General features: G+C 33.5%; 1 protein-coding gene across 1 annotated transcript in view; it reads right to left on the reverse strand.

Annotated features, from left to right (window-relative positions):
- LOC108365160 (uncharacterized) overlaps window positions 1-24,375 on the reverse strand; it is a 58,820-nt gene extending 34,445 nt beyond the window's left edge. Inside the window, exon 1 of the mRNA XM_017619121.1 lies at window positions 21,500-24,375. Coding sequence (XP_017474610.1) covers window positions 21,500-24,344 — 2,845 coding nt within the window. The 5' untranslated portion in view covers window positions 24,345-24,375. The remainder of the gene's footprint in view (window positions 1-21,499) is intronic.
- Between the last annotated feature and the right edge of the window lie 816 nt (window positions 24,376-25,191).

Consider the following 25,191-nt stretch of genomic DNA (forward strand, 5'->3'; position numbering starts at 1 on the left):
ACCAACAACCACATGATCAAGTGAATTGCAGCGGAATAGCTGCGCTTGACATTGTGTTAGCTTAACAAATGAAAAAGTGGGAAAAAGGCAACGATAATTTACAAGGCGAACTTAGCACAGTGCGTAGGCAACTGGCTGAATCAGTGGGATCGTCGGTTCGAATCCTACTGAAAGAAGTCTGATGAGGAAATGTGGTGATTTCCGAAATAGCTATCACTTCTACCATTTTTTCAAATTATTGTTGCTTTTCCACAATAAGTTTTTTCATTAAAAACGGCCTCAAGCTCAATAAAAATTGTTGAATATAATTGTTATAAGGCCATAAAGTAACAAAAACAAATTATTTAATTGAAATTGTATTACTTGCAAAAGAAATTGCTTATGTTCTTCGACTTTCGTCAATAAAACCCGTCGTCTTTCGTCAAAGTTCAACTATAATTTTGTATCAACGCTATACCTCATTCAGAAATATCAATAATAATAATAATAATAGATTGGCGCTTACACATATGTTAGTGTTTGGCCGAGCTTCTCCTCCGATTTGTGGCGTGCGCCTTGATGTTGTCACACAAAGGGGAGGCACCTACAGTTTTACGCCGACTCCGAACGGCGATTGTATGTTTATGAGAAGCTGTTTTTTCGTGGCAGAAATACACCCATAGGTTTGTCATTGTCCGCCGAGGGGCGACCGCTGTTAAGAAAAAAATATATTTTTGTTTGCGATGTTGCTTTGTCCACGGCTTGAACCCAGGCCCTGCGGAGTGGTAGCACGCACTGCTAACCACTACACCACAGAGGCCGCCCAACAATTTCATTAACATATTTAATACTCTTACCCTGGGATTCAGTAATTCAGTCTCATCTCAAGTCACTAAGTTTGAGACTAGCAATTAGTGACTAGTGAGGTCATTTGGGTATTCAGTAGGAGAGTCACATAAAGTTCACCAAAAATGTGTGGTGAAAACAAACACAGACAGTCAACTGATAGCGTTTATGTATGCCTTTTTCCCGCGCCGCCCAAAGAGTCGTAATGGCCGAATGGTCAAAGCATTAGGCTGCCGGTCGAGAGGGTCCGGGTTCGAGTCCTCCTCGGACGTAAAGGATTTGATATATTTTTTTTTGAATTTTTTGTTTTTTATTAGTTTTATTTTTTTTTAATAATCTTTAGATTTTAATGTTTTAAAAACAAGAAATAAAATTTTTCAATGGATTTGTATGATATTAAAGCAGTTTGGTTTATTTCCTAATGAAATTGTGGTTGAACAAATTTTCCCGCTTAATTTCCGAGTTTTTTAAACCCAAATTGACCCCGTGTTGCCATATGGCAACGCAAAAAAAATCATGTTTAAAACTTACTTTACTTCAAAATGCTCATATGTACAGTAACTTATTCTTAAAAGGTGTATCTTTCGAAACGCGTACGCTTCCGTCAGATCCTTGCTGTCTATCGAGTGTAATGCAAGTGTATTCTTTAAGCAAAATTAGAAGTGACAGAAAACCATCAAAATGGCATATATGAAGAAGTAAGCATGAATTTATAGGAAGAGTTTTTTTTTTACAAAATATGACACTGATAAAATATTAGTTAAAACATTAGTGACTCTATTGGTAACAAGTAACAATAAAAAAACAATCGTGCATGCTATATAATTTAAGTGTTTTTTTTTTTTAATCCGTTGCCATATGGTAACACGGTGCGTAATGTGAACTGTTCCTCTTTTTACAAAATTTTGATATGTTCGCTAGCCCAAAACCGTAAACGGTGTAAACAAAAATCGTTTGTATGGATTTGTGCAGTTTTGCAGGTGGTTAACTCATTCCATCTAGCTCTGAACTGACTAATCATATTATCGTATATTTCATTGTACAAGCGTTGAAGTGGTATCAAATTTAGTTTGTCTGTTCCAGGGAAGACTGGTGGCGTTTTTTGCATTCTCATATGCTATTTCATTACCCTAGATTCCCTTGTAACCGGGCACCCAATAGATATGTAGCCTTTTGTCAGCGTCTACCTTGTCAATGGCTTCCCGGCTGGGAAGGACGTTTATGGATGAAATACTATAAGAGGAAACTGCCTTAATTGCCGCCTGGAATAGGTTTCATTTTGAATTGATTGTCGTTTCGGTGGAGGCTAGCTCTGCAGTTATCCTCATTGCGAAAACCTCTGCTTGAAATATGCTACAATGGTCAGGTAGCCTTACTGTCCGCCTGACGTTCAGTTCTCGGCGAAACATCCGTCCGCGAAAATGTTTAGGGGTCTATGGCTAGGTTTCATTCCCTCGCACCATCCCTCCTCCTCAATCGTTGTGCAAAAAGTTCGTTTCCACTTAAATCTAGGTGCCATGACGTCTGTGCTGCTTGTGCTTCCCGCCCCAATTAAGCGGTGCCCAAAGGTTCTGAAATTAAATTTCCCTATGACCGTCAATTAACGTGCGGATTTCGCAGCAGGGTTTTTTAAAGAGCAGCCGTCGAAGTGGACCTCTCTCTTTCTTCAATATTGCGCATCCAAAGCAGCTTACTATGCAAGACTACTCCCAAATACTTTGTGTGGTCTTTAATTGACAGCTCGATGCTAAATACATAGACTCGGGGGTCTCCACACTGGGACCTTATATCTTTTAGTGACTACACCACTGACCCATACAAATTGAAAAAAAAATCGTTGTGCTGGTGAAGCATGTAAAACTATAGGACGAGTAGCCTGCGCAAAATGTGATGTGGGTTTATGTTTGAAATGTTTTGCTACTTTTCATTAACTTCTTCATCCGCTTTGCACGTAGAATATGCATATATTATCAATAAATGTATTAAAACTTATACAAAATGTTTCTATTATTTCATATTTTAACCAAATACTGTCCTCTAACAATCCATCTGGAATACGCTCCGTGTTGCCATATGGCAACGGCCGATATCGGAAGAACTATACTACTCCCAAAGTTTTAGTTATATTTTTTCCTTTACTTAATCGCAACTTTTACCCTGTATATAGGTGAAACCAGACCTGTTAAATATTGATTAATAATCATAATGATTATTAATTAAAGCATGTTTTTTTTTTAGAGCCATTTAATGATTAAATACGATTATTTGCACCCTTTAAATGATTAATAATTAATTACTTTCAAAACAAAATTTAATTGATTGATTTTAATTACATAATTATTTTTTTATTTTTGATTATTTTCAATTATTTTTGAAATTTTTTAATTACATGATTAATATAATTATTTGATTATTTTCAATTATTTTTGATTTTTTTCAATTGCATGATTAATATAATTATTTGATTATTTTGAATTGTTTTTGATTTTTTTTAATTATACGATTAATATAATTATTTGATTATTTTTTTAATTTTTTTTTATATTTTTTCAACTTGTGAATAATATATTGTACAATGTTTGGGAATGTAATTTCTGTGGTTAATGCTGTAGTGTGAACGATATATAAGAAATTAGAAAATTAGAAGTTATTGTTAAATACCGCACAGTGTAGATATTGACAAAATGTAATATCTTTAGAACAAAAACATCTAGCGAAATAAATTTAACAACATTTTAAAGTCTTTGAGACAGAAAATCGAGGAAAAATAATTTCTTTGGATAAAAAAAATCAAATCACCTTCAAATTAGGGGGTTCTCTATTGTTTTAAATTTTTTTACCTGGAAACAGTATGAGGTGAACTTTTTAAAATTTTTAAACAGATATTTTTGGTGTTCTTGACATTTGAAAATGCTTATGAGAAATAATTTCTTACTTGTAAACTACAGTACAAGTATTTACTCGTACAGTGAATTTGGTTTCAGGTATTTAATACTAACTTATAAAAATTTGCTTGCCAAACACAGCTTCATCTATTTGGAAAAGTAATTAAAAATAATCATATAATTAGAAATAATCAAATAATTGAAGATAATCAAATAATTAAAAACAATCAAATGATTAAAAACAATCAAATAATTAAAAATAATCAAACAATTAAATATAATCAAATAATTAAAAAAACAATTTTATTAATTTTGATTATTTGATTATTTCTAATTATTTGATTATTTTTTATTATTTTTTTTTAATGGCAGTTAATCATGATTATTTTTGATAGTTACAATTAATAATTAATTATTAATGTCGGTGTTATGTAAGAAAATTAAAATAATCATTAAAATTTAAAAATGCAAAAAAATAATGATTACTAATCGTAATGGAAATTTAACAGCTCTGGGTGAAACCAAAAAAAAAAAACNCAAATAATTAAAAAAACAATTTTATTAATTTTGATTATTTGATTATTTCTAATTATTTGATTATTTTTTATTATTTTTTTTTAATGGCAGTTAATCATGATTATTTTTGATAGTTACAATTAATAATTAATTATTAATGTCGGTGTTATGTAAGAAAATTAAAATAATCATTAAAATTTAAAAATGCAAAAAAATAATGATTACTAATCGTAATGGAAATTTAACAGCTCTGGGTGAAACCAAAAAAAAAAAACTAAAAAAAATAATCTGGGAGAATTTGTATTAATAAAATGGAAAGAAATTTTTTTTCCTCCATATTTTTATTTTTGTGATCTGCTCTTAGCCAGCTGACAAATTAGTGACTTATTTTTGAGACTAGAGTAGGGCTGCCAGACGTCCTGATTTTCCAGGATTTGTCCTGATTTAAACAAATTGTCCTGGTGTCCTGGTCCACACTTAAATTGTCCTGGTTTTTTTTTTAATGAAGGGCAATGCAGACACTCCTTTAATTTTAAGCAGATTTTTGCTATAAAAAAAGCTTTCTGTCATTAGTATTCGAAAATTGAAACCAAAGGTTTTTTCTAACATGTTGAATATTTGGTGAGTTTACCTGCTTTCTGTTTAGTTTATTTGGATAAAATCTTAATTTTTTTTAGGCAAATGCCAAAAAAGTGCAGGTTCCTAATCAGGTACACGGCTGAGGGGTCATACACAATTATTACTCAGTAGATAATTTCAGGAGATAAAATCTCATCCAAAAGGCCTTTCTTTCTTTGTATGGAGCGGCACAAATTGAAAGGCAGCTGTTTTTTAAAAAAGAGGTTTCAGAAGGGCTTTTGTAGGACGGCTTTTGAAGTTCTTTGAAAGTTTTTCTTAATTCATAAAAATCATTCTTCTTTAAGGAATTTATTTAAGGTTCATACCAAATAGTTTTATTTAGACTTATAATGCTTATTGAATCTTATTTTTAATGCTAAGTAATATAAACATATACTTAAGTACATTCGCGTAAATTGTAAACAAGAAAAACCTAAATTATCTTCAGGTTATGCATATACAAAATTGTAGGATATGCGGAAATTTGCTAATAGTGGTAAGGCAAACATTCAAGACATTAAAGACACCGCTTTTTCCAAGTTACGTCACCATTACAAGAAATTTGTTCTTTTATGATGAAAAAAATTCAGAACTTGAACGTTTTATCATGAATCATTCAGCTCTACTGATTGTGCCACAAAACTGCATTGCTTATAATATCAGAACCAAAGCAACCGTACTTATAGGGAATATATTGGCACCATATTCACTTGTATTTTCGTTTTTGATTTGAATTTTGATAAGTGTCCTGGTGGATGGGTTCAGGATTATGGCAGCCCTAGACTAGAGACGTGAGACAGCGTACTGAATACCATATAGTCTCAAAATCCAAGTTCACTACCACATGTCACTATTAGTGACTAGATACCGCTTACTGAATTCCAGGGTTAATCGTCTCTAAGACAACCAACTTCAGTGAAACTTTTTAGAGAATTGAATGCCCTACAAGAATATGCCTAGAAAAAACTTGTATCCCCTTTTTATAACGTTTTTTACCGGATCAAAAGTTATAACATTTTTAATGAAAACCAATTTTTTACATGTTATTTACATAGAAAATTTCAAATGCCCACCGACACCTTTTAAAATTGAAATAAAAAATGTTCCAAATGGGAGAATTTCCTTTTCAGTAAATATGTATGTCATTTTAAGGCCATAAATTCGTTAGGTTATTTATTTTGGATCACCCTAATATATACACCTGCGTTCAACTAATTAGAAACGAAATTCAAAATTATACTGTTTGCAAATTAAGTTTTTTTTTATTTTTCAAAATTTTCATTTAAAATATAATTCAATCTGTGACAGAAATCACAATTAAAAAAAGTTTCAGAGCTTGCAAAAATTACAAAAAAAATTAATCAAACTTCAAAAAATTGTCATCAAAATTTCCAAATTTTTAATCAGAATATTTAGAAAATTTTCGGGTATGCAGTTCTTTAGCCTATTCAATTGTAGTCTAGGAAAGTGCAAGTCTCAAGACGTTAAAAATTACCGTTGATCTTTTATATATATTTTTTTTTGTGGAGGGTGTTGCATTTTCTTCCATATAAGACATGATCAAAAGTTTTATACCCGAGCGCACTTGTGCACAAAGGTATTATAACTTTGTTCACATAACGGTTGTTTGTAACAGGCCAAACGAATCGAGATAGATATAGACAAATGTATACATAAATGATCAGAATGAAAAGAGAAATCGATTAAGCGGTGACTGTCTGTCCGTCCGTCCGTCCGTCTGTGCACACGATAACTCGAGTAAAAATTGAGATATCTTAACGAAGCTTTGTACGTGCACTTTTCTCAGTCAAAATCGGACAATAACCTACCTCCCATAAAACGGTAATTTTCAGAAATACGAAAACTGCGATACTTTAGTAACTACTGAAGATGTATCTACAATAATTTTTAGACGAAAAATAAGATTATACATTTTTGGAAAATGGGCGTAGCCGCGCCCACTTATGGTTACATGTGTATATCTTGGTAACCGCTACACCAATTTCTTCCAAACTTGGTACAGTTGTTTGTCTTGACAAAACATACTAAACGGCTGAAAATTTTTAAAATCGGACAATAACCACGCGTACATCCCATATAATGGTAATTTGGAGAAATACGAAATCTTCGATAAATCAGTAAATACCGAAGCTAATTTATTCAAAATTGGCGTTTGCAATAATTCTTTAGTAAAAAATACGCTTATGATAAAATTTTGGAAAATGGGTGTGGCACCGCCCACTTATGATCACTTATATATATCTCGGTAACCGTTCCACCAATATGTACCAAACTCGGTATGGTGCTTGCCACATAAGAGCAAAACGTTGAAAATTATTGAAATCGGACTAAAATTACGGCCACTTTTCATATAATGGTAAATTTCAGAAATGCTTGAAACTTCTATATTTCAAAATTTAAGGACGCTAATTTACTAAAAATTGATACTAACAACAATCCCTTCAAAATAAGTAAAATTATTTGGAATTTTGGAAAATGGGCGTGATACCGCCCACATCTGACTATATATGTAAGTTTATCTCATTAGTTCTAACTGAACGTTCTATCGAAGATGTTTAAAATATGGGTAAAACCATCCCTGCTTACCATGCAGCGGTAGTTTCCGGAAAGGTCAAAAACATTTTTTTTTAACTTGCGCCGGGTATTTAATGTTCGGCTCCGCCCGAACTTTGACTTTCTTAAATGATTTTTTTTTATAAAAACAAATCCGCAACTACAGTTGAATGAGCTACAGAACTGCATACCAGAAAATTTTCTAAATATTCTGATTAAAAATTTGGAAACTTTGATGACAATTTCTTGAAGTTTGATTAATTTTTTTTACAATTTTTGCAAGCTTTGAAAGTTATTATTGTGGTTTATGTTACAGATTGAATTATATTTTAACTGAAAACTATTAAAAATAAAAAATAAACATAATTTGCAAACAATATCATTTTGAATTTCGTTTCTAATTAGTTGAACGCAGGTGTATGTATATTAGGGTGTTTTTTTTTGCGACTTTTGTTTTTTTTTACACTCCTACCTCGAAATTTTGTGGAAAACACCTAAAAAAACTCCCTGAAAATTTGAACCCTTAATATTAACGTTAAGTACTCGCCCAAGGCGTGCAAAGATTTCCCATATAAAATACACGTAAACTTTGATTGTTTTTCTTCAAAATTCTACAGCTCAGAGGCATTTTATGGTATAATCATGGTCAATGATGGGTGTTCTTCAGAATTGAACGTTCTATAAAAGTGTTCATTGCGGCGTAACTCACCCAATATTTTCATGAAATTCCCGTTTTTTACGCCTATCTCGTAAATAACGAGAGGTACAGAAAAATTACAAATCAGAAACTTGTAGGTCATTCAATTTCCTACAAAAAAGTTTTTAACACTAAATCGCTAATATCGATCATTCTTGAAATATTGGAACATTTGGACTCAAAGTCCAATATCTCAAGAAATTGGATATTAACGATTTGGTTTTGTAGGAAATTGAATGTAATGAAACTGTAGCTCTTGTTGTTTTCGAGATAGGGCCAAAAAAACGATAATTTCATGAAAAAATTGAGTTTAGTGACCGGTACTACCTCGCGGGTGGGAGTTAGGATTACACCGCAATGGACACTTATGTAGAACGTTCATGTCTGAAGAAACCCCATCACTGACCATGATTATACTTATTATTGAAGAAAAACAATCAAAGTTTATGTGTATTTTATATGGGAAATCTTTGCACGCCTTGGGCGAGTACTTACATGTTAATATTAAGCGTTCAAATTTTTAGGATGTTTTTTTTTTGTGTTTTCCACAAAATTTCGAGGTAGGAGTGAAAAAAAAACAATAGTCGCAAAAAAAAGCACCCTAATGCATATACAAGAGTTATTCATTTACAGTAATAAGAATAAGTGGCAAATTTCCCGGAAACCCCCCCCCCCCCCCCCCACACATTTTCTAATTATTTGTATGCATATTTGCGCTCCAATGCAATGAACATACTTGTTTTAAGCCATCTTACAAATACTTTTATCAAGATAAAAAAAACCCCCACACACAAATATTGCCACTAATAAAACTTATACGGTTAATACGGTTGACAAACGGGCTCGCTTATTTGCATAAACAGCCTTTATTTGCTTTGACTCATGCATTTTCCTCTTTAAAATGCGCATAAGCAGCCGAACAAATGCACGAAATTTTTGGAAATTAACTCGGATCCGGGCAGTTTTCGTTGACAACACTGGTAAAAACGGCCAGCTATTGTCTTTTGTACAAGTAAGCAAACAAAGCACGCCAGTTCCGCGTCCGCGGTAGCCGAGTGGTAAGAGTTACGGGCTACAAGCCTGTAGCTACCAGGTTCGATCCTCGGTTGGAGCGATTGCGAAAATTTTTTTCGTTTTTATTATTTATATTATATTTTTTTTAATTTTATTTGATCTATATATTTAATTTTACTTTATTTTGTTTTCATTTGCTTTATTTTATATCACATTTTTTATTTTACTATTAGTTAATTTAAATTTTTAGAGTTGAATTTTAATAAAAAGTCAACAACAACTAACTGAAAGCAACGTAAAAAAAATATAAAACTTATAAAAAAAGAATGAAAACCAAATAAATGAAAATTCAACTGGCCGTGGGACTCGAACTCACGACCTTGCGGCTCGTTTATCCGCATAACTGCCGTCTGTTAGGTCAAAATTATTATGCGGATATGTGTGCCAGATTATATGCATAAGCTTTGCCGTCTGTCACAGCTTTAACAAACGGGCTCGATTATTTGCATAAACCCTTTATTTGCTTTGACTCATGCATTTTCCTCTTTAAAATGCGCATAATCAGCCGAACAAATGCACGATATTTTTGGGAATTAACTCGGCCAGCTGTAGTCTTTTGTACAAGTAAGCAAACAAAGCAGGCGAGTTTCGCGTCAGCGGTAGCCGAGTGGTGACAGTTGCGGAGCGATTGCGAAAATTTTTTTTCTTTTTATTATTTATTGTATATATTTTTTATTTTATTTGATTTACAGTATTGGCCAATACAATAGCACCCCCATTTCAAATTGATATTGTTTGCCACTCATGTTTATTTATTAATTTTTAGAAATTTTCAATTAAAACACAGTTTATTCTCTAACAAAACTCATATAAACCCAAGGTTAAAAGTTTTTAAAAGACTACAAAAATACGCGACAAATTTTCACCCAAAATTCAAACTTTTTTCTCAGAAGTGTTAGAATTTTTGTCGAGTACACAGTTTTATAGCCCATTCAATTTTAGTCCAACAATGTACACGTTTCAAGTGGCTAAAAGTTACCGTTGATTTTTTAGAATTTTTTTCGCCGAAGGTTTTGCGAGTTTCTTCCATATTAAAATGAATTGTGTTTATTCGTTATATGGAAGCAAATGGGACAAAATAAATTCTAAAAAATCAACGGTAGTTTTTAGCGATTTGAAACTTGCACATTATCAGACTAAAATTGAATGGGCTATAAAACTGCGTGCTCGAAAAAATTCTAACACTTCTGAGAAAAAAGTTTGAAATTTGGGTTAAAATTTGTTGCGTTTTTTTGTAGCCTTTTCAAAAGTCTTAAACTTGGTTTATATTAGTTTAGAATGAACTGTGTTTTAATTAAAAATTCTTAAAAATAAATAATTAAACATAAGTGGTAAACAATAGCACTTTGAAATGGGGGTGCTATAGATTTGCCCAATACCTTATATACTTAATTTTACTTTATTTAATTTCCATTGCTTTTTTTATATCACATTTTTTATTTTACTATTAATTAATTAAAATATGTAGAGTTGAATTTTATTAAAAAGTCAGCAACAACTAACTGAAAGCAACGTAAAAAAATATAGAACTTATAAAAAAAAATTATGAAAACGAAATAAATGAAAATTCTACTGTCCGTGGGACTCGAAGCCACGACCTTGCGGCTCGTTTATCCGCATTACTGCCATCTGTAAAGGTAAAATTATTACGCGCATATGTGAGCCAGATTATATGCATAAGCTTTGCCGACTGTCACAGCTTTTATACACATCTAGCAAACAAAATGAGATATCGGAGGCAATAATTTTCACCTGTGAATAGAGTGCAAATTTTGAGTAGTAACATCGATACATCGATGTTTCGATGCATCGGAGAAAAGATCATCGAGGATAAAATACATCGCCAGAGATGCAAATTTTGAGTAGTAACATCGATACATCGATGTTTCGATGCATCGGAGAAAAGATCATCGAGGATAAAATACATCGCCAGAGATACAAATTTTGAGTAGTAACATCGATACATCGATGTTTCGATGCATCGGAGAAAAGATCATCGAGGATAAAATACATCGCCAGAGATGCAAATTTTGAGTAGTAACATCGATACATCGATGTTTCGATGCATCGGAGAAAAGATCATCGAGGATAAAATACATCGCCAGAGATACAAATTTTGAGTAGTAACATCGATACATCGATGTTTCGATGCATCGGAGAAAAGATCATCGAGGATAAAATACATCGCCAGAGATGCAAATTTTGAGTAGTAACATCGATACATCGATGTTTCGATGCATCGGAGAAAAGATCATCGAGGATAAAATACATCGCCAGAGAAACATCGATATATCGATGGTTTCCGATGTTTTGCAATTTGTTAATTTCTAGTTAAATTTAAAGCAATATTGAATACATACTTTAATAATTATGAATGTATTTTATTATCCTTTCTATACCCTTTCTATCATAAGAATCAAAATGCATACCATCGTAAGGTCGTTTGGGCCTAAAGATTCTAGGCCTGATCTTGTTGAAATTCTAAGGGATGTTTGGTTCTGTTTTGACGGCTAGGTTATTAGCATTCAGAATGAATTCAACAATTTTATTGAGCTTGGGGCCGTTTTTTATGAAAAATGTTGTGGAAAAGCAACAATAATTTACAAAGGTAAGAAGTTATAGCTGCTATTTGGGAGATCACCACATCTACTAATCAGACTTCTTCAACCGCGGTCACTGAGGAGATGTGGTGATCTCCGAAATAGCAGCTATAACTTCTTACCTTTGTAAATTATTGTTGCATTTCTACAACATTTTTCATAAAAACCGGCGACAAGCTCAATAAAATTGTTGAATATAATTGTTATAAGGTCATAAATAACAAAACAATTCTGAATGAATAATAAGTTTAAGGTCAGGCAAACATACCGAAGGAAAGTCGGAGAGTCTGCTTAAAGTCGATGTTTAAAACATCGGCAAAACTTCCATCGATGTATCGTCAATTTCGCGATGATGCAAACGATGCATCGATGTTTTTGAAACATCGATAATATCGGTTCAATTTTCGATGTTTTTTTTTTGTTATTTATGGCCTTATAACAATTATATTCAGCTGTTTTTTCGGATATCACCACTTCTTCTCAGTGACCGCGGTTGTGATTAGTAGATGTGGTGATCTCCCAAATAGCAGCTATAACTTCTTACCTTTGTAAATTATTGTTGCTTTTCCACAACATTTTTCATAAAAAACAGCCCCAAGCTCAATAAAATTGTTGGATTCATTCAGAATGCTAATAAAAACAGAACCAAACACCGCTTAGAATTTCAACAAGATCAGGCCTAGGATCTTTAGGCCCGAACGAACTTACGATGGTATGCATTTTGATTCTAATAATAGAAAGGGTATAGAAAGGATAATAAAATACAGGAAAATACATTCATAATTATTAAAGTATTCAATATTACTTTAAATTTAACTAGAAATTAACAAATTGCAAAACATCGGAAACCATCGATATATCTCTCTCTCTCTGGCGATGTATTTTAGCCTCGATGTTCTTTTCTCCGATGCATCGAAACATCGATGTATCGATGTTACTGCTCAAAAATTTGCATCCCTACCTGTGAAGACGCGTCGTAAGCTAGTCTTTCAGTGTTAGAAAGGGTAAAACGCGAGAGAGACGGGCATGTTTATGCAGATAAACTAGCACACAAATGCGCATAATAATTTTGCCCTGACAGACGGCAGCATTGCGGATGATGAGCCGCAAGGTCGTGGGTTCGAGTCCCACGGCCAGTAGAATTTTCATTTATTTCGTTTTTATTAACTTTTTTATAAGTTCTATATTTTTTAACGTTGCTTTCAGTCAGTTGTTGTTGACTTTTTAATAAAATTCAACTCGAAAAATTTAAATCAAATAATAGTAAAATACAAAATGTGATATAAAATAAAGCAAATGGAAATTAAATAAAGTAAAATTAAATATGTGATTAAAAAAATAAAAAATTAAATTAAAAACAAAAACAAAAAATTTTTTGGCATTCGCCCCAACCGAGGATAGAACCTGGCAGCTACAGGCTCGCAGCATGCAACTCTCCCCACTCGGCTACCGCGGATACCAAACTCGCTTTTTTGTTTGCTTACTTGTACAAAAGACAACAGCTGGCGGTTTTTACCAGTGTTGTTATCGAAACTTCCCCTGATCCGAGTTAATTCCCAAAAATTTCGTGCATTTGTTCGGTTGCTTATGCGCATTTTAAAGAGGGAAATGCATGAGTTAAAGCAAATAAAGGCTGTTTATGCAAATAAGCGAGCCTTTTTGTCAACCGTATAATATGGCTTTCCTACGGGCACATTCTTAATTCGATTTGACAGTTCTCTATCTCTGTGTTTTTTTTTCTTCGCTACAAATTTTGTGCAAAATGTAAGTAATTGCTAAAAATTTGTAAGTTTTCGTATTAAATTGGTGATGTACACCTGGCGGATTACGTAATTCGAATTCGGAGTGCCGTGGGAAAGCCGTATTAAATATTACAACATTAGGCTAAGAGGCGTTTACACTGTTAAATTTTCACAGGCGGTTAGTTGAATAAAAACTTTACATCATTTAACTGAAAGTTGAAAATGTAAACTCTTTTAAATATAATAATGGTGTACGATTAGGAAATAATAATATTCTGAAGGAAATTTTTTTAACATTTCATCACTATAAAACTTGAAAAGAAGGACAAGGAGGACATTTTTGCTCAAAAGGAGGGCAGAGAAGGACAATATTTTTGAGGAGTACAAATCACGTTTGAGGAGGAAAATCCTCCTCAAAGGAGGACGGTTGGTCAGGTTATTATTACATACAATCAGAATTTCAACGAATTTATTCATAAATGCTTGTAAGATTCATAGATGATGCAATAGTTATAATTTCACTAGATTAAGGAAAGAAAGGTTTAGTTACATAGTGGATGCTATACGGTGTGTACATCTGATTTGAATAGAAATTGCTGGCACACCAAAACTTAGCAATGGCAATGCTGACTCTTGTATGCACAACATCGTAAATGACGCGTTGGGTGTTTCTGTCAATGCTGTTGCCATAGCAAACAGCAGGAAAAATTTCGATTTAGCCGGCAGCCGATTTGTTAGCCGTTTTGCGGAAAAAAATTAGCCGTTTTTAGCCGATTTTGCTATTTGCCTTGTTTTCTTAAATTTCAAATATGTATATATGTTTCCATTTTTGACTAAGCGACCCAAAATCTATTAGAAATGTCTACTAGCCTTATCGTGAAGAAAATTTTCATGTCAGGCAGGGTTGTATGAAATTGGGCCGATTTCGCTTATTTTNCTCTTTCATGTAGAGAAACTTGCAATTTTCTGTACGAACGCAAATTTGCAAGCTTTTCTGCCAGCTAGTGTCCACGGTTGCATTTCAAACCAAAGAAATTTGTATAGATTTTTAAAAATTTTTTCAGAGGGGCAAAAAACAGGATCTACGTGTATATATCTTGTCAGTCCGACTTTCTTGAACATACGTTTCAATTTCTTTGTCGGGTTTACTATATCGACTCTGGTTGAGATTGCATTCCGATTAAGAATACAGTTTTTTTGCCGAGTACCTTTCAAATCATTGAAATTAACTAAATTAATTAAGTAAACAAGTATTAACTTACATTTTTCATTTTAAAATCGCTCCAGTTTGTAAATTTTTAAATTTAGCGAACTTGTTTATTCAAATTATCGTCGACAAAAAATACAACCATGTGCCACAATCATATGTTTTTCCTAATTGCAAATTCTTGCTGGAAAAATTTTTTCCGGCGCGAATTTGTAACTTCTCTCTAAGAAATAGTATTTTTACTCGTGATTTATTTAAATAAAACATGTGATATTTAGTTGAAACATTTTAGCCGTTTTTAGCCGGTTTTATTTTCCAATTTAGCCGGTTCGTCCAAAAAGTTCTGGCAACACTGCTGATAACATAGAAAAATGTTTTGTAAGGAGAGTAAAATCTAAGAGCGCAGGTACATCTACTCGCGATATTCTCTGCGTTCATTTCTCTTCCTTTGACTTAAAAAAGAAGATATTGATTGCCAAAGGAAATGCGAAGTTTACATCAGAGCTTTTTAATGACGGTAAACAGAATATTTATATAAATGACTCTCTTACTAAGTACAATAGAGCGTTGTTTATGGCGGCAAAGGGGGCAAAAAAGAAAACAAGTATAAGTATCTGTGGTTTAGCGACTGCAACGTAATGATGAAAAAGACTGATGATGATAGGGCTGTCATTGTAAGATGTTTTGAAGATCTATCAAATTTGAAATGATCCTAAATCACCTTGTTATAATAGCCTTAGCAATATCAGCCTTATTAATAACCCCACCTTAATTTCCAAAGATGCCTTTTTTGTTGTCCATCAAAATATACGCAGTTTAAGGCAAAATTTCGACTTGCTAGTTTGTAACCTTGAAGTTTTCCAAAATCTTCCAGATTTTATTTTTTTATCTGAAATATGGATCTACGGCTATGAAAAATATCAAAATAAAATACCGTTACAATTTTTATGCAAACACAAACGAATCTTATGCAGCAGGAGGCGTTGGAGTTTTCGTGCGTGATGCTTACAACTGTACTCTTTTAAATTACAATTTAAAGTGCAGATGTTTTAAAAATATCTTGCATTATAAATGGATTGCAAGCGAGTTTTTTATGCATTTATAAATTTCATTCAGAATCCTTTTCTACGTTTTTGGAAGAATTTTCAATTCTGTAGAGGAATGAGGACGCTGTAAATTTGATTGTTCTTGGTGATTTTAATGTCGATATTATGCGTTCTTCTGTCATTTCGGATAATGACCTTGTTGCTATGGCTAAGCAAGGACTGTCATTGTGTTTAAAACAACCCGCCAGACCAACTTCTGACACATGTATTGATCATGTCTTCTGCCGCTTTAAGCATTTCCCACAGAACTTATGTTACGGTTTGAACTTTGATTTGCGTTTACCGATCACACAATGACTGGTATACAGATAAATAAATTAGAACATAAAAAAATTCAGAAAAAACCTGTCCCTTCACATTTAACTAAAACAAATCATAGTCTTTTAAATGAAATTTTACGTTATAAAAGGTGGGAAGAGGTTTATAACGAAGGCGACGTTTCGAAAGCTTACACGATTTTTATAAATAAATTAAAATCCCATGTGTTTCAGCAGCTATACTTTTACTAGAAGAAAACGTGATATAAATCTCAAACTTTGGACTAATCGTGCTCTCGTGAAGAAAATATTCCTTAAAAATAAATTAAATAAAAAATACACTAAGCATCCCAAAAATCTCAAGCTTCGTTCGCGGTATGTGAAACTTTGCAAAGAAACAAATAAAGAGATTCGAATACGGCGAGATTCTTATTTTCGTAAGTAGATACTTATACGCTTGACAAGGCAATACTAAAAAAGGATGGCAAGTCATAAATAGTCTGATCAACCGAGGCTCAGAAGAAAGTTCTGCCGTAGTTACCCTGCGAAGGGGCAATACTGAAATTGTGGAACCCACAGCTGTCGCGAATGATTTTAATGCCCTTTTAAACTTTAGTTATTTTATTTATAAAGAGATGGACTGTAAGAAAAGTTGTGGTGCTTTATTTGTCGATATTACCAAGGCGTTTGATATGATCGATAGACAGATTATTGCAGATAAGATATACTCCTTGGGTTTTCGGGGGTTCTCTCACAGTTGGTTCCAGTCTTATTTATCGAATAGAACTCAAAAAGACAATATATCTGGCACCCTTAGTGGCAATAAGATAATTCACCTAGGTGTCCCACAAGGCTCGGTTCTTGGCCCTATACTGTTTATAATCTACATAAACTTCATTTTCTCCTTACCTTTCGTGGGGAAGGTTACAGCTTTTGCAGATGACTTGGCAATCGCCTATAGCGCTTCAAATAACTTCGAGCACTAGGGATAAATCATGATGTACACCTATTGAGGAGTTTGTTTGCAGATCATAAACTGATCGTTAGTAGCAAAACAAAGCTCACTTTCTTTTAGATCAACGGTAAAAGAACCACCAAATTCAGGCATTATATTTCATTCTACGGATTGTAGTAAACACTGCAAAGCACTGCAAAGATGCAGTGAAAATTGTTTTAAAATTGAGGTAGTGGATAACTTTGAATATCTTGGTGTTGTGGTTGACAGCCATCTCAGCTGGTCAGAGCACAATCTGTCTCTGAAACAGTACTTTCTTTCAATTGTTCGCTACTTTTATCGTCTTCGAAAATATAGTTCTAACTCCACGCTACAAATGGTCTACTACGCTCTATTTCATTCCAAACTGCAATATGGTATTAGCTGCTGGGGAGGTGCCACTGCATACAAATTAACACCTCTTTTGATCTTGCAGAAGAATATTATTAGAAAAATATTCAATGCAAATTCTCGTGAGCATTCTATTGAATTTTTTTGAACGCTTAAAATTCCTCCGATGCGACATTTATACTTTTACAAGGTATTAAAAATATTTTTCGTAAGATCTGGCTACATACAAAGTCATGCTTCTAATAATTATTACTTGAGACGCAATATCCAAACTGTTGCTTCTATTCCTGCCATAAAGACAACACATTATCGCAATTTCTCCACTTTTGTATCTTGTAAGTTATTTAACAGCCTTCCTCCTAATATAAACCATAAAAAACCTACGTGAATTTTTGAAGGAAGTGAAAGCATTTTTACTAAATTTTAATCACCATGAGGTCGAAATTTTGCTTAAACCAGTCATTTAATAAATTTTCAGTTAACCATGAGACGTGTCGTTTTTGTTTATGTCGTTGACCCCTTATGGTCAGGTGGCGACACTTCCCGGTCATGTCGGTCTTTGCTTAGACTTTTGGCCCCTACTGGTCAATGTGTGAGCCCTTACGGTCAGCTCGGTCACTTTCATGTCTGGGTTTTACTCTCCAACAATCCTTTAGGGTTAATTTCAATACCTCAGCAAGACATTGATTTTCATATAAACAGTTATTTATTACACCGTGCGACAAAAACCAAAAATTTTTAAAACACGAAAAAATCAAAATATTCTCGTCAGGATTTTTTTTAAAGTACTTTGAACTTTCTGGGATATGATTGAATAAAAAAAATTATTTAAAAGATTTGATGCCTGGTAGAGTAACAATATGGGTATCAATTAGAAGGAAAAATTCTGTAGAATTAAAAAAGAAATAATTTTTTGAAATGTAACATTTTTTTATCTAAAACTAATAAAGTTAGAAGGACGAAATACATGGATGTGGTAGTTAACATATTAGTCCTTAACATATATTTTTTTCAAAAATAAATATTGGAAATTTCCAAGGATATTCAAGGATAAAGTTATAAAAGGACATTTTCAATACCTATTCGTCCTGGGGCACCCAAAAATTATTTTTTTTCTATTCTACAGAATTTTTCCTTTTAATTGATACCCATATTCTTATTCTACAATGCACCGAATCTTTTGAATAATTTTTTTATTCAATCATATTCTAGAAATTTCAAAGTCCTTTTAAAAAAAATCCTGACGTCAGAGAGAAAAACTTAAAACGCAGTTTTACTATATTTGGCCCGCTGCTTTGTGAATATATTGATTTCTTCGTGTGTAAAATTGGGAATATTTTGGTTATTTTTTTTATAAAAATATAATTCATTCTTTAACAAAACCCGTGTAAATCCAAGTTTAAAACTTTGTGCAATATATTAAAAAAAAAAATCAACAAACTATCGTAAAAAATTCTAACTTTTTTAATTAGATTTCTTAGAAAGATTCTGAGTATACAGTTGTATAGCCCATTGAATTCTAGTAGAACAAAGTACAAGTTTCAAATGGCTAAGCATTACGGTGGATTTTTTAGAATTTTTTTGTCCAGGATGTTTCGGTTTTCTTCCATATAAAAATAAATTGTATGTATTCGTTATATGGAAGCAAACGGGCAAAAAAAAAATCTCAAAAATCAACCATAGGTTTTAGCCATTTGAAACTTGTACTTTGTTCCACTAGAATTCAATGGGCTACAAAACTGCATACTCAGAATCTTTCTAGGAAATCTAAAAAAGTTAGAAATTTTTACGGAAGTTTGCTGAATTTTTTATAAATATTGCACAAAGTTTGAAACTTGGATTTATACGGGTTTTGTTAAAGAATTAACTATATTTTTATAAAAAAAAAAAATATGTTAAAACTTCTCAAAATGTGGTGCGGCTATAATTATTTCGACCACAGTATATGTACAATGTCTTCACCTGGGGCCTATTTCATAAAAGTGACAGGTGCGAAAATTGTCGATTTTTCTATAAAATTTCACTGCGAGAATTGTTGGCGACATTTTTCCTGTTTCATATAAGTTTGTAGGCAACTGTGAAAATATTTGGAAAACGACAGTGATAATATGGAATATTGTAGACAATTGTGCTGAAAATTGTCACTCTGACAAAATTGTCGCGACAATTGCGACAAAACCAAATAGCTCCGTCGGAAAGCTTTCACAGGAGAGTTTTGTAAAGCCGATGCGCTAAAGTCAAAATTAAAATCATGTTGAACCCATAGTCAGGGTTGCCGTTTTGGGCTTTTCCTACCAAAATTGATAGATTTTTTCTCGTTGGTAGGATGGTATGACGTTTAAAAGTTTAGTAGGTTTCTATGCTCATAAAACAGAAAACGTGTCTGGTTTGTTGTAGTGTGTAACTTTTGTTAGCACTGTGAAAAGGCCTGCAAAATTGAGACAATCAAAGAGTATTCTGCAATTCACTTCCGAGTGAATTTCAAACCCCTGCCAATTAGAATATAAAGCGCATTTGACTCAAATTCACTGGGAAGTGAATTATAGAATTTTACCAATTACCTTCGGCAATTCTCTGAACGCCTTACACGTTATAAAAAGTTGTATTATAGATTGAATATTAGATTGAATTAAAATTCAGTTGCGAATCGGTAATAGTTTCAACAATGACAAGGTTGTTAAAATATTTTAAATTACACTTGAAGAACGATTCAAAGGCGTATTACATAATAAATGTCCGTGTCTACAGAATATTTTATTCTTTATCATACACGAAAGTTAAAAAGAAAACTAACAATAAGTGTTAGTCATATTTCTAGTAAATCGGAGAATCTCGAAAGTTTTTAACCGCAACTCGAAGAAAGGCAAAGCCGCAGCGCCCAACTTCTACGCCAAGCCCGGAGGCTCGTAGTTAGCCCCTGACATTTTGCAAGCCTAACCGTGAGGTTTATTTTTACCTTATTTATGTATATATACTTCATAATTTATGTATGCAAATGAGCGATGTATAAAAAATCTACAATGGAATTTTATTTTCTGTTCCGATTTCTCACGTCATTTACTCCGAAGTCTTTATTAAAACTAAAAACTATGCGAATTTTTCGCCATTTTTATTGGTTTTACGCCATTTACTTGAAATTTCGAGGAAGTAGAAGTGAAACGCACCTCAGATTCGGATTCAGCTGGTCGAAATACATGTCGATAGGTGGTTAAAAGCACACACCACTATTACCACCACGCTAAACTATTTATGTATGTATATAATAGCTATTATTTTGATCTTTTTGTTTACCTGGAAATCTTATTTTAAGTATGAAAACCGGCAAAAGGCAATGTATTTAATGCTGTCAAACGCCGTTTTCTCGATTAAAAGAAATGGTAGGAAAGAAGCCATTTTGGAAGGTTTTTTAACTAACTCTTGGTAGGAAAGAAAGTTTTTCAGTGGTAACCCTGCCCATAGTTCTTACAGCTCCTAAAGTTAGCACTTCATTAAATTGGAGGAAATTGGGAGTTTGGGTTTATATAATTTTTATGCCATATCTTGGAAAAATATGCTCTGATTGTTATAGTTTGTTTCAAATCAAAGCAAATGCTTATGGCTAAACATTTCAGTTTACGATAAGAAAAATACAAATTACAAAAAACACCTGGGCATGAATCACGTATGACGACAATCGTCTGGACGATATCGTGCTGAGATTGTTTTGTTTCATGAAAACCAAAAATTGTTCGATCGTTTGTGCGATATCGTCCACTCAATTCCAGTTTTGCTTCACGTAACAGTAACAGTAGCACGTAACAGCAAAACAAATGCATGAATCAGTGTTTTGACGACATCGTTTTGTCAGTATCGTTTGAACGACTATCGTTTCAAAGTTACGTGATTCATGCCCTGTTTTTTCATTGTAAACTTGATTTTTATATGGTAGGTTTTGATAAATGTCTACCAATTCTTTTGTAGTCCAATTACCACTTGAGTTAATTTTATTTTCGCTGGGGCGAAATCATCTCATAATTAAAAAAAATGCCGTACAACTACTACTATAATACTTACCATCACTGGGACGTGGCCTAGATGGAGTTTTTACTTTAGAGGACGACGCACTTTCTTCAGTGTCGTTCGATGGAGGTGAAGGTTTAGACATTTTTGGTCGCTTCTTCCGTAACTCTGCAAAGTTGTGCTTATTCCATGAGCGGCGTTTTTTTGACCCACAATAGTAACGATATTTTCTTTTCTTCGCCAAAGACCAAATATAATCACCCGAACAATCTAGCATATGACGGTACAAATCCAAAGTACCACTGCACCTGCGGGTACACTTGGAGCATTTTGTTGAGGCTGTACCTCCATCCTTACATTTGAGATGCAATTTATCTGGTACTGTAAATAGGGAATTCGCTGACTGTATACTATTCGATGGGGAAACGGTGTTTATGTCAATTGTAGTTTTCGTGTCAGTGTCGCACTCATCTGTAGTTGTACTGTGTTTTGCACTGTAAGTATTTACCGTGCAGCTATTTAGCGTCGATTGAACGCTGTCAGAGGAATCATCATCTCCCGCGGATCCTGTTATCATTCTTTGACTCGTATCCTGCAACTCATTTTTTCTCCAACCCAATTTGCGTACAATGTGGGAACTGTTGTAACTTTCATTTCCATAATAACTAAGTGCCCGATTGGGTATGAATAAGTGACGCAGAGAGTTGCCTGCCAGTAACTCTCGCCCAACAACTTCGTAGTGAGTAGAGAGTACGTGCGAATGACGAAACATTTTATGCTCCTCTAAGGACTTCAATTTCTCGAATTTGGCTCCACAACACATACAAAGATAGCAGCGTGGCCGAGCCCATTCCCCGCTCAAAACGAGGTGCTTGCGAGGACACTGAAGCTCATGATTTGGCAAAAGTTTAAGTACGGAAAAAAACGTCTCATCAGCAAAGGATTGGTGAAGGATATTATCGGCTCCATTCTCATCGGTAGTTTGTATATACGATACTGTGCCAAATTCTTCATTTTCCATTTTTATTATAGCTTGCTCATTTTGTTCCAAAATAATATGAGGTAGTAAACGCATATCAAGAATGTAATTTAATTGTTCGTTGATGCGCAGTTTTTCTTCGCGGATGCTGCCATTAGCATAAGAATGGGTATTTAAAATGCATTGCTGAATTTCATGTTTTTGACGCATTGAAAGTTGAGTCCACATATCGAGCTTTGACAAATCGCGCAGACCCAGCGTTGGTTGTTTCATCTTCTTCACTATTTTTCCGCCTTCGTTTATTAATTTGAATTTCTTCACGCTATCCCACTTCCATTTCCATGAATGTTTTGTGTGAGGTCTGCGAATTTTTGATAAAGTTGCATCACCTCCGTATTGTTCTGCCGTTAAGAGTGTTGGAAAAGCTGTGATTGTCGAAAGACTTGTTGCGGCGTGAATCTCACTATTCAGATCATTAATACCGTCCAGAACTATAGGACTTTCAGCTAATGTACTTTGAATGGGTGGTATTTGATGTTTTACGATCGAATTGTTTGAACTTACATTAATGGCACGGCCAACATTTCCCAGAAGTTTTCCATCCAAAAAGTATAAAAGATTATTTCGTACGTTTGAAAGGACATCTCTGTAAAAGTTTTCATCGAAGACACTGGATAATATTTCCGTCCTTGTCGGCATACGAAAAACTACCTCAGCATCGCCACTTTCTCTAATCGCGTTTTTTCCAGATTTATTACGAGCTTTCACAGCTGACATATAAACAGATGGTTGATCAGTTTTCAAGATCGAATCTGACAAAATACTGTCTTTTCGCGAGCGAACGCCTTTCCTGCTATTCGGCAGTCTATTTTGGGCAAGACCTAATCTGGACAAAATGGGTTCTTCCGCACCCATTATTGTGTTGGAATTAGTGGGACTAAGATCTTCCGGGATTGCAGCTACAATGCTCATAACATTTGTATTTTTTTGTGATTTAGAACATCGTGCTTTTGAATTCCTTCCTTTTTCTCTGCTATTCTTTTCAAATTCCTCCTTTTCAAGCAATACTGTCAAATCATCTTTGTTTTTTGAACTGTCATCTTGTAAAATGGATATATCTTTATGCACACTTTGCATGTGTTGAGACAATTTTACACCGCTCTGAAAACGTTGCTCGCACCTCTTGCATCCGAAATACTTATCCGAATGGCATTCAATAAAATGAAAAAAAAGTCCACTTAAGTCTCTCGTTGACGCTTCTATTTGAAGAGTCTTAGATCGTTTGCAATATGTGCATCCGGGATATTTCGCTAACGCAACACTACAAGGTTCTACTCGTTGTTTCTTTGAATCGCTAAGCGTTGACATTTGTGAATTGCGGCCACTACATCTACGATTCTTATTTTGGATATGAAACTTCTCTACATGTTTCAGCTGCATTTTATAGGACGTGAACTTTTTATCACAGTACAAACAAAGAATTCGGACACTCTCTTCCAAAGATGAAGTGCACTCGTCGAATTCCTGATGATTTGAACCAGCATTGTCATAGGCAGTTCTATTTGTTTGCTTTTCGCACCAATTTACTCTCTCTCCTAATTTCTCTTCATAAAAGTTAGTTTTCTGGTTATGTTGATTTTTTATTTCAAAGTTCAAATTATTTGTGTTAAGCTTTTCTATAAACCCCGTTAACCGATTTAGTGGCAAACTGCATACAATAGAAACAGAGGGCTGATTCACGTCCTTTTGACTGCGCGACTCGTTAAACTTTTCATCTATTTCCACACATACACCTTTCGTTTTTCTTTGACCTGTTCGTTTTAATGCTATTTTATTATCGGTGCCTGATTTCTTCCGATTTGCCTGCTCCTCAGATGCTTTGAAGATATCCGAACTACTTCGTAATCCAAAGCGAGACATCTTTGTTCGTTCACGAATTCGTTTTACTAAAAGTAAAAGCAAACATTTAATTAAAATGAAGTTTTATATAAACCAAAAATTCATGAAATTACAATTCCCGAAACCAATCGATAAACAGGCATACGCTATTTACACTAAGCAGGACAGATGGAAGTTACCAACTGTTTAGCAGAAAAATTATTATTATTGCTCCCCAACTTAAAAACGCAAAATTTTATAGAATCATACATACACATGGTAAAACGAATACAGAAGGTGGCGCTGATTGTGATACCGTTAACTCTTTCTTGAAAATTCTGACAAAAGTGTGACGTCATAGCTGATTTTGTTTATTGCCTGTTTAATATACATATACCTTGCGTTCATCTAGTTAGAAACGAAATTCAAAATGATATTGTTTGCAAATTATGTTTATTTCTTTTTTTATATAATTTTCATTTAAAATATAGTTCAATCTGTAACAGAAACCACAATAATAAAAGTTTCAAAGCTTGCAGAATTGCAAAAACAATTAAACAAACTTCAAAAAATTTTCATCAAAATTTCCAAATTTTTAATCGGAATATTTAGAAAATTTTCGGGTATGCAGTTCTGTAGCCCATTCAATTACAGTCTAAGAAAGTGCAAGTCTCAAGTCGTTAAAAATTACTGTTGGTTTTTTAGATTTTTTTTGTGGAGGTTGTTGCGCATTTTCTTCCATATAACACTTGATCAAAATTTTTTTTTATCTGAAAATTTTCCCGAAAATTTTCTAAATATGTATTCTGAATAAAAATTTGGAAAACTGCGATGACGTCATATTCACGTTACTTTCCCGAACTTCACATCAATCAAGCCAATCTTGTAT

This window comes from Rhagoletis zephyria, unplaced genomic scaffold (genome assembly GCF_001687245.7).
Source record: "Rhagoletis zephyria isolate East Lansing unplaced genomic scaffold, Rhagoletis_zephyria_1.1 Rzeph_scaffold_01791, whole genome shotgun sequence".
NCBI lineage: Eukaryota > Metazoa > Arthropoda > Insecta > Diptera > Tephritidae > Rhagoletis > Rhagoletis zephyria.